The sequence below is a fragment of the Lagenorhynchus albirostris genome, chromosome 9, assembly GCF_949774975.1.
Source record: "Lagenorhynchus albirostris chromosome 9, mLagAlb1.1, whole genome shotgun sequence".
Lineage (NCBI taxonomy): Eukaryota > Metazoa > Chordata > Mammalia > Artiodactyla > Delphinidae > Lagenorhynchus > Lagenorhynchus albirostris.
In genome coordinates, this window is record NC_083103.1 from 90258353 (window position 1) to 90269492 (window position 11140).

Genomic DNA, 11140 nt, shown 5'->3' on the forward strand with positions numbered 1-11140 from the left:
CACACACACACACACAGTGGGATAAAAAGCCATAAAAAGGAATGAAATAATGCCTTTTGCAGCAACATGGATGGACCTAGAGATTATCATACTGAGTGAAGTAAGTCAGACAAAGACAAATATCATATGATATCAATTATATGTGGAATCTAAAAAAATGTTACAAACGAACTTATTTACAAGAGAGAAACAAACTCACAGAGATAGAAAACAAACTTATGGTTACCAAAGGGGAAAGCTATGGAGGGAAAAATTAGGAGTTTGGGTTTAGCAGATACAAACTGTGTATAAAACAGATAAACAACAAGCACCTACTGTATAGCACAGGGAACTATATTCAATATCTTGTAATAAACTATAATGGAAAAGAATTTATATATATATATTTATATATATATATATATAGGTAGATATAAACCTGAATCACTTTGCTGTACACCAGAAACTAACACAACATTGTAAATCAAGTATACTTCAATAAAAAATAAATTAAAATTTAAAAAAGAAATTAACAAATGAATGGGTTCTGTTTTCCCTCACTAATCTGACCTCCTTCATATTCCACGCTTATTGTGGTTTGTATCTCTCCTGACTCACAGATTTTCATAAATTACCAAGAAAGGGCTCTGGAGAAAAGCCGAAGAAATAAGGAACAATGTCTGAAAGGATTCCTCCTGACCAATCATGTCTCACACACATGTGGCATGCCTGGATTCAGGAAGCTAAGTAACAGACACAAATCTGGATGGATATAGTACAAGCAGACACTTTCCAGAGATGCATAATATTTTGCCATCGTTTTGATTAGAACATGCGCTTGTTATAAAAGCAGCAGAAGGAGCCTACAATTTAAAAGAGCATCCCATTTGCTTCAAGATAGGATTAAGGGAGGGAGGGGGAGTGGTGGATGCAGGTATGGGTGAAAACAGATTGGTATGAGTGGATAATTTCTGAAGCTGGGTGATAGTACATCAGATTTCTTTATACCATTTGCTCTACTTTCGTATGTGTTTGAAATTTTCTATAATAAAACATGAAAGAAAAAAGGCATTCCAGAAGTTTCTGCTCACCTCCTTCCACCCCTACAAGACTGATAAGCTAATCAGGCCGCTTAGTTGTTGAGACGTCATTTGGGTAAAGTCAAGATACTGCTTTTTCAGACGCTTCCTCCTTGCTGACTATCCCATGTCCCTTTTTCACATCGTAGTGTACCACAGGGCAATCAGTAGGTTAAAATATGTACAGGAGAATACATCGGTCAACATCTATGTCTTCAATATAATAAATCCCAATTTTCTTCCATATTTTGCCATAAAGAGGAGCCCATGCCTGCATGCTGTGTCACCAGTGGGCAGGCGCAGCGCAGGAGGCATCTCTGTTCTGGTGCTGGAGACAAGAATAGGAAACGTCACAGTCCGAGCCTCCTGGCTCAGGAGTTGGATCTGTTGCTTGCCAGCTGGTGCACCTTGGCAAGTCACCTGACATGTATCTCACAGCGGTGGTGTGAAAATTAAATAAGGATAAAGAATCTAGCCAATTTACATTCCCACCAACAGTGCAAGAGTGTTCCCTTTTCTCCACACCCTCTCCAGCATTTATTGTTTCTAGATTTTTTGATGATGGCCATTCTGACCGGTGTGAGATGATATCTCATTGTAGTTTTGATTTGCATTTCTCTAATGATTAATGATGTTGAGCATTCTTTCATGTGTTTGTTGGAAGTCTGTATATCTTCTTTGGAGAAATGTCTGTTTAGGTCTTCTGCCCATTTTTGGATTGGGTTGTTTGTTTTTTTGCTATTGAGCTGCATGAGCTGCTTATAAATGGAGAACAGTATGGAGGTTCCTTAAAAAACTGAAAATAGAATTACCATACAACCCAGCAATCCCACTACTGGGCATATACCCTGAGAAAACCATAATTCAAAAAAGAGTCATTACAACAATGTTCACTGCAGCTCTATTTACAATAGCCAGGACATGGAAGCAACATAAGTGTCCATCAACAGGTGAATGGATAAAGAAGATGTGGCACGTATATACAATGGAATATTACTCAGCCATAAAAAGAAACGAAATTGAGTTATTTGTAGTGAGGTGGACGGACCTAGAGTCTGTCATACAGAGTGAAGTAAGTCAGAAAGAGAAAAACAAATACAGTATGCTAACACATATATATGGAATCTAAGAAAAAAAAAAGGTCATGAAGAACCTAGGGGTAAGATGGAAAAAAAGACATAGACCTACTAGAGAATGGACTTGAGGATATGGGGAGGGGGAAGGATAAGCTGTGACAAAGTGAGAGAGTGGCATGGACATATGTACACTACCAAACGTAAAATAGATAGCTAGTGGGAAGCAGCCGCATAGCACAGGGAGATCAGCTCAGTGCTTTGTGACCACCTAGAGGGGTGGGATAGGGAGGGTGGGAGGGAGAGAGACGCAAGAGGGAAGAGATATGGGAACATATGTATATGTATAACTGATTCACTTTGTTATAAAGCAGAAACTAACACACCATTGTAAAGCAATTATACTCCAATAAAGATGTTAAAAAAAAAAAAAGAATCTGGCCAAAAGTCTGGTATTTAGCCTCACTCAGTAAATGCAAATTATTGCCTTTCCTGTCGGAACCTGCCTCTTGGCAGCAGCAACAAATAGGAATGGAAGCTGGTGTGACTACCATCTATTTATAGCTGTTGTCCCAGCAGCAGCAGGGGACTGGGGAGGAAGGGCTTTTCCTCCTGGTATATTCTGGGTCTGGATAGGTTCCTTGGATTTGGGAATTTTTTTCTTCTGTTTACAAAAATACTAAATGATAAATTTGTAAAAATGTATAAAATACATAGACAAGCACAAGACAAAAACAAAAGAAAATAAGAACTATCCATAATCCTTCCAGTAAAATAACCATGGTTAACATTTTGTGGTATATACACATATAGACACACACACATAGATACAGATATATGCGCTTTTTTGTGAAAGTGAAACTGCATTCTATATACTCTATATACTGTTTGGTCACTGCTTTTCTCACTTAACAACGTATCAAAAGCATTTTTTTTTTTTTTTTTTTTTTTTTTGCCATACGTGGGCCTCTCACTGCCGTGGCCTCTCCCGTTGCAGAGCACAGGCTCTGGACGCGCAGGCTCAGCGGCCATGGCTCACGGGCCCAGCCGCTCCGCGGCATGTGGGATCTTCCCGGACCGGGGCACGAACCCGTGTCCCCTGCATCGGCAGGCGGACTCTCAACCACTGCACCACCAGGGAAGCCTCAAAAGCATTTTTCATGTCATTAAAATTTCTTCTACATCAATTTAAAACAGCTGCCTAAATTGTACTAAATAATATATAATTATTAACACTAGTTCAGTGGATATTTTCATAAATATTGGTATATATTCACAGTAAATTAAGGTAAGTTCTTGGACGTAGGGTGCTGGGTCAAAGTATGCAGATATTTAAAAGTGTAAAACATGAAGCCATGTTACCCTCCAGAAAGATTACATCAATGTATATTCCCAGAACATCATTCTCGTCTTCTCGGAACTGGGGAGTGATTTAAGCGTATGAATTCACTCATCAAATATGTATTGATGGCTTACTGTCTGGCTTTTTTGCCTCTCATGGGACCCTCCCCCCAGAATCCACACCCACATCCAATCTTGGGTACACCCTCTAAACCCAAAGTTTGCCAAGTTCCTGGCACCTGCCTCAGTTGCTGAGTGGACTCCACTCAGCTCCCCAGAAGTCCTGCCTGCTGACCAGTCACCAAGCCGCCTGTCCTCCTTTCCTTTCTGCCTTTCCTTTGTGGTGGGAGCAACCATGGCCTGGAGTTTCCGTGGGAAAGCCCAGCCTGGGGGACTGCTCCTCTCTCTGCTTGGCTGGGTCTGTTCATGTGTCACCACCGTCCTGCCCCAATGGAAAACTCTCAGTCTGGAGCTGAACGAAATGGAGACCTGGATCATAGGACTTTGGGAGGTCTGCGTAGATCAAGAGGAAGTTACCACTGTGTGTAAGGCCTTTGAGTCCTTCTCGTCTCTGCCTCTGGAGCTCCAGGCATCCCGCATCCTCATGGTAGCCTCCCATGGGCTGGGACTACTGGGGCTTCTGCTCTCTGGTTTTGGGGCCCAATGCTTCCGGTTTCAAGGATCAGATGGGTATTCCAGAGGTGGCTTTGCCTCCTGGGAGGGACTTTGGAGGCATCAGCTTTGGCCACTCCCCTCTTTCCAGTCTCCTGGGTGGCCTGCGCCACAATCCAAGACTTCTGGGATGACAGCGTCCCTGAGATTGTGCCTTAGTGGGAGTTTGGAGATGCCCTCTAGCTGGGCTGGGCTGCTGGTGTTTTCCTGGCCCTTGGTGGGTTACTCCTTATCTCCTCGGCCTGCCTGGGAAAAGAAGATGTGCCCTCTGTCCAGATGGCTGTCCTTACAGCAGCCCCACCATCCTGTGCTCCAGCGGAGAAGTTCGATCGCTTGTTCCACCTAATGCCAAGACCTAGGATGCTGTTCATCTAGGACAAGCTTTGCCAAGAAATCTATGGAACAGAGGAATGTCAGGAGAATCCTCTCTCTTCCTTATCCTCCATCACTCTATATTTGCTTGCCTCATTTTAGAGGTGGTAGACACTGTCTCATTTGTTCAAGAATTTGACTATCTTGGTGATATGGTGATCCTAATTTCAGAATGAAAAATCAAGGCACAGTTTCTAAAGACATGTTTATCTGATTTAGATTTTATTTACATAAAATACTTTTAAACTCATAACATTAATTATATACTTGATTCTTTTATTACTAGGGAAAACATATTACAAAATAGCGTTCAACCTAGAAAACCTAGTCTACTGGATATGAAGACAGAAAAGCTAAAGATATGCCTTTGCAAATGAAAATGAATTATTGGTGATATTATATCACCTCAGGACAGGGACCCTCCTTGGGTTCATTTTCAGTCTCGGGTGCATGATTTGAAAGGGAGCTTCACAATATATCAGTCCTTGTGGCTGTACCCAAGGGCTGCCCAATGTGGGCGTACATGTGGAGAGAATTATCAGCTACTCGGAAATGTCTTTTACCATATGCAAAATCACATTATAAATCCCTTAAATTTTAACCTAAATGTCAGCAGAACTACCTAGGCTGTGGCAACCAGTAAAGTCCCTTTCACAACAATGACCCAAGTTCCTTTGCTTCCTGACCGCCTGGGCCAGGTCTTCCTCAGGCATTTCTGCAAGTCCTCAAGGAGGAGCCTCCCGCTTGCTCAAAAACCTGCTCATCAGTTGAAACTACCCTGCGTGTCCACCCTGATCCTCTGGCTACCATCTGCCTCCCACTGCCTTAATCAGTTGAGAGTCACCACTGACCCCGTTGACAATTCCCACAGGAGAACAACTAAGGGTGATGGTTCCCAGTGTCCCCAGATATGTCCCTTTTCCAAGTTCAGAGGCACCTTTTGCTCACAGGACTGAGGAGCTCCCTCCCTCCACACGCTGGTACTGTGCTTTGCCTTGAGGCTGTACTGCTTGTGCTCAGATGCCTCTCCTTCTCAATTAAACAACATTGGCATAGCCCTGGCATCTTGAGGTAGCCACCACAGAATGTGCACGCACCAACACAAGAATAAACAAGTTTGCCGGCACAGCCCAGACCAGTTCCCTTCTTTTTTTTTCCTGAGGAAATGAGTCTGCTCAGGTGCAACTTCGTCTTCAGCACCTGACTCAGTTACCTTCTCACCCAGAATAGCATCCTCTAGGAGTCACAGTTTCTCCAGAAAGCTCCTTTCCCAGTATGTCCTTTTGTATATGTCCACTTGACATACACAAATCCAAATGACTCTTAGGTAAATAAATTTTTGAGTATAAAAGAGCAGTTTGCATCAAATTTGTATTCCGGCCTTCTCTGGTTCCAATGCCCATTTTATCAACTACCCCTTCTTGATTATGTTTCAAGGATCTTTAGGCCAAGTTTCATTCAGGGGTGAAGCTCAAATATCCAAGAGTGATCCTTGGATCCCATAGGATCTACAAGAAGGACTCATTTTGTTATTCATCCATCTGGCCGTTTATTCACTCTTTGAACAAATATTTATTGAGCACCTACCATGTGCTAGGCATTGTGCTAGCAACCAGGAATAAAACGGTAGGACAAAATGTATCCCTGCCCCTCATATAGGCAATTAGGGGAGACAAATATTAATGGGAAATCACATCAATGCTAATTGTAGTTGTGACAAACTTTACAAATCCTGAAAGGTACATGGTTCTATAAGATCATGCAATAGGAACAATTTAACCTAGTCAGGTTAAATGAGCGGGTACCCTAAGGAAATGATAACTGCCTACAAGCTAAAGGATGGATAGCAATTCTAGACAGAGAGAGAAAAAAGTAAAAGACAAGGCTGGTGAAGTAGGAAGGAGCATGTTGTCTCTGTTCTCAGAACCAAGGGAAGCCAAGCATGAGGCCAGGAACAGGAGGTCAGCTGACCGAAACAGTAGCCTGCTCCACCTTTCCTAACACCTCGTCCCTGGGCCATATCCCTACCACACAGTTGTGTAGGGTTTAAGAGATGACAACGCACTTTCACATATCTTGTGTTTTATTTACTGTTATATTGAGGGTTTTTTTTTTTTTGAGATTGGGAGAACAGATATTATTTGTTTTGCTAATGAGAAAATGAAGAATTTAGGCAACATGCCCACGGTGAGTAATTAGCTGGATGAGACTTGAATCCAAGGCTTGGACGCCATGGCAGGCTTTTGTCACCCACCCCATCCTGTTGCTTCATGGGGATGGGTGACTGAGACAATCTACCAGACCAAAGGAAAAACTAGCACCCAAGCAGAAGAAAAAACCAAAGACCTAAAAGAAAAATCTTGTGCTCCGTGCGTTTGTTGAGGTCTAAACAGGATCTTTGTTGCCAGGTGGCTCACCTGGTCCTGCTGGTGACCTGCAGCCCTCATCCTAATCCCACGTGTGCAGGTGCTGATGGCATTTTTCATCAGCATGTGATTATGGCTTCCTCTGCAAGGAAACTGGACACAAACTAAAGATTTATTAAGAAAAAAAATAGCCTGTTTTCCTAACTCTCCTTTATAAAGGACACAAAGGCATTGAAAAAAATTTTTTAAAGGTCTGCATTTTTTTTTTTTTTATTTTGCGTTACGCGGGCCTCTCACTGCTGTGGCCTCTCCCGTTGTGGAGCACAGGCTCCGGACGCGCAGGCTCACCGGCCATGGCTCACGGGCCCAGCCGCTCCGCGGCATGTGGGATCTTCCCGGACTGGGGCACGAACCTGTGTCCCCTGCATCGGCAGGTGGACTCTCAACCACTGCGCCACCAGGGAAGCCCCCCAAGGTCTGCCTTTTTTTAATATTTACTTATTATTTTGGCTGCGGCAGGTCTTACTTGTGGCACGCAGGATCTTTTAGTTGCAGCATGTGGACTACTTAGTTTCAGCATGCATGTGGGATCTAGTTCCTGGACCAGGGATCGAACCCAGGCCCCCTGCATTGGGAGCTCGGAGTCTTACCCACAGGACCGCCAAGGAAGTCCCCAAAGGCATTTTTTAAAACGATAGGAGTGGGGCAGGGACTGTTGATTGATTCCCAAGCAGTCAATAGCATGTCATCCCCTGAAGGGAAGGTGATCTGCATTCTGGCCAGAATCTACTTTTATAGAAAGAGTCTGAGGAATAAGATGCTTTTCACCAAAAACTGCCACTGTTTTTATCTACCTGCGTTGTAGGGAAAATAATGAGAAATAAAAATAGAACTAATTAAATCTTAGCTTCAGTTCAGCCTTTTCTCATGCATTTGTGGCAAATTAACATCAAAAACATTTCTTTATTGTGGTTACACATGGAGAGGTGTGTTGTCATATGTATTAGGAACAGAAAGGGACATCAATCAATCGATGTTTCAAGGCAAAAGCTTTTATTATGTGCAAAGCATTGTAAGAAAATAACCCGGGGACTCGCCAAACGTGATGCAGTTAGAATTTGATATGTTCGGTGCTGTCTTCTCCACCGGCCTTCCTTTGGGTCTGAACATTTCATCATTAGCAGAGAAGGCATTCCAGAAGGTCCCTATCAAAACATTCATCTGTTACCCTTCTGAGCCTCTGAGACTAGCTCTAAGGGAAAAGTCCCAAGGGTTAGACACATTTTGGGATGGGAGGAAAGTAAGAAATAGTTTTATGGGCTTCTGGACAGGAGACGTGTCTTAGCAGCCAGGGAGGGTTAGGATAACACAAAACTCAAGAGTTAGGGAAATGTTTGCAGTCACTGGCCTCTGATGTGGAACTGAAAGAAGCTGGGATCACATTCTACTCTACTAACTGATGGATTTATTTTAAGCCAATTGTTCTTGCTACCTTGCCACATTTATAGTATGTGTACAGACTGTTTTGTTGTTGCCCAGAATTTTGAATAGTGCCTCAAAGCCAAATCCCATGGGTGATACATGCCCTGGATTCTAAAGACAGGGGCTCACCACACTGCTGCTAAGAAGTAACCAGACTGGTGGTCAGCCTTCACACCCAACACCTACATGAGAGAAACACCCAGACTCATTAGGGAGGCTTCCCGGAAGGGAGTTCGTAACAGTTGGGAGGACTGTGGTGTCTCTACCCTTCCCTGTGAGGAGTGGGGTGGAGATGGACCTCAGAAGAACCACTCACAGATGGAGCTGTTCCCAGCAGGGAAGATGGGTATCTGAAACACACCCATCACACCTGTGCTGAGCTGCAGAAACTCCTGGGCTATGGAGGCACAGAGGAGGGTGCCTGACCACCACCGGAGCAGCCTGCAGCAGGGGGCTGGCTCGAGTGGGGCAGAGTGGCAGCACCCGCCCTTCTGCCTTTTACTGGGGCAAGGATGGTAAGCTTTCTGTAGCCCAGATGGCTGCTGGGGCAGGCAGTCTGGGTGACACTGTCCTAGAGCGCTGCTGGACGGTGTGAATGACTAGAGCAGGAGCTGAGAGGGACTGGAAGAGGCCAGCCAGGAAGTCCAAAAGCCGTATCAGGGAATGATCTGGAAGTTTTCTACAGAGCTCTCTGAAGAACCCATAAAATACCCCACCCAAGAGCTAGTCATTGGATTCTTGCCATAACAAAGAACAAGAGTGTATTAGAAACAAAACTATTTCTTTAAAAAGTAAACACTGGGGCTTCCCTGGTGGCGCAGTGGTTGAGAGTCCACCTGCCGATGCAGGGGACACGGGTTCATGCCCCGGTCCGGGAAGATCTCACATGCCGCGGAGCAGCTGGGCCTGTGAGCCATGGCCGCTGAGCCTGCGCGTCCGGAGCCTGTGCTCCGCAACGGGAGAGGCTACAGCAGTGAGAGGCCCGCGTACCGCAAAAAAAAAAACAAAAAAAAACCCCAACCAACCAACCAAACAAAAAAGTAAACACTGTCCTTCGCCTTCTTCTGCTATAAACTCTCCTCCCCCAGGCTCTAGGGCTGCCAGAGCTGGGGGTTAGGAGGGGAACGGAGCAGGGGAGTAGAAAAACATCTCACGGCTCCTTCCTTACTGCTAGCCCCCGAACTTCAGGCTGAGGCCTGGACTAAGATGAGGGGAGAAGCACTGAAGCAAATGGATGAGAGTGAACTTTTGATCTAGACTGGTCCAGACGCTGTAATACATGAAAATTATTCTTTTCATACTCAAACGGGACAATAAAGTTCTCAGGGAAAGGACAGCCAAAGGATCATACTGGAAGGTAGCCATGGAAACAAAAAGAAAGCTATTGACTCACTGTTCCCTATCAAGTTCAGGCCATTCAATAAAATGACTAAAGAAAAAATATACCCAAAGCAAGAAAAGAACCCGACAGGAGATACTGTAATTTTTCTATCCAGCATAGGCCCGGATCCCTTCAGCATCTCTCTTCCAGTCAGACTGGCTAAAATATGATCACATCCGCTTGCCAGAGACCTACAGCACCCTGGATGTCTACATTACGTCCCAGTTATTTAGCATCCACCTGTGAGCCCTACATAGGCCAAGGAGAAGCCTTAAAGACCTTGCCCCACAAGACATTTCCACACGAGACCTGCAGCTAACAATACTTTACACCAAGTCATTGCTGCATCTATTGTTTCTTTTAACCCTTAGAACATAACAGCAAGGTTAAGGATTTTTTGGTTTTATAGACCAGAAAGTAGGTTTAGCCAGTATTGGAACTCAGTTGTTAGCTAACGATGCCAATATTCTTTCCATGAACTACATCTTCACGAGACACACTGATTCAGCAGTGGTTTATAAATCAGGAAAGCTGTAAAACTGTTCACCTCATGAGTGAGGTCTGGTTATTCCCTAAGCAGAGACGGTCAAGATGACTTAGTGAATGATGATGCTACTCCTGTCATCATTGGGGGTTCCATCCTTACTGTGAAAATCTAAATGCTCATTTGGGAAGACCATCTTTGGCATGAGGGATACCTCTAGCCCACCGTTAGGGCTCTAGATAGAAAACTGGTCATACCTCCATGAACATGATTAATACAAGGACCAGCACACACTCTTGGCAATCCCTCAGTACTTAGGTAGCAGCTTATCAATTCCAAGTGACCTAAATTCTTTTTTTTTAATTTATTTTGTCTTCGTCTGCACTGGGTCTTCGCTGCTGTGTGCGGGCTTTCTCTAGTTGTGTCGAGTGGGGGCTACTCTTCGTTGCCCAAGTCACCGAAATTCTTTAGAAGGTTTCTGTCCCCTTCTCCTACTCAAAGTTAATATTCCTGCTGCATTGCTTAATATCACAATTTCTTGTCGTCCTCATAGCAGGAACAATCCAGGCTTATCTTATCTGAGAAGGGAGGAGACCAGGTCTCTACCTTATAAGACCCATTCACTTGTCTGTAAATGGCCAATCAGTTACACACAACAAGGAGGTTGTGGAATCAGGTAACTAGCCAGCAGCCTATTGGGCAATGCAGCAAACAAGAGGGCTGAAAGGAGGAGGACATGAAAGTGCCCTGAAAATCTCTTAAGGCAGTTCCACTCTGATGTGTAGTAGATTACTATGTCAATTTAGTGTTTCATAGCCTAAGAGAATGTGGATAATTGTTTTAAAGGTTCAGGGAAAAGCAGTGTAATGACTGAATAGCTGAGAAGCTGAGCCTGTGAGCGAACTTTAAGG

General features: G+C 44.1%; 1 protein-coding gene across 1 annotated transcript; it reads left to right on the plus strand.

Annotated features, from left to right (window-relative positions):
* The first annotated feature begins 3827 nt into the window (after positions 1–3827).
* On the plus strand, positions 3828–4519 carry CLDN25 (claudin 25). The gene is given in 2 exon segments (XM_060157956.1): positions 3828–4146; positions 4149–4519. Coding segments are annotated over 2 exon segments (690 nt in total).
* Positions 4520–11140: the final 6621 nt, after the last annotated feature.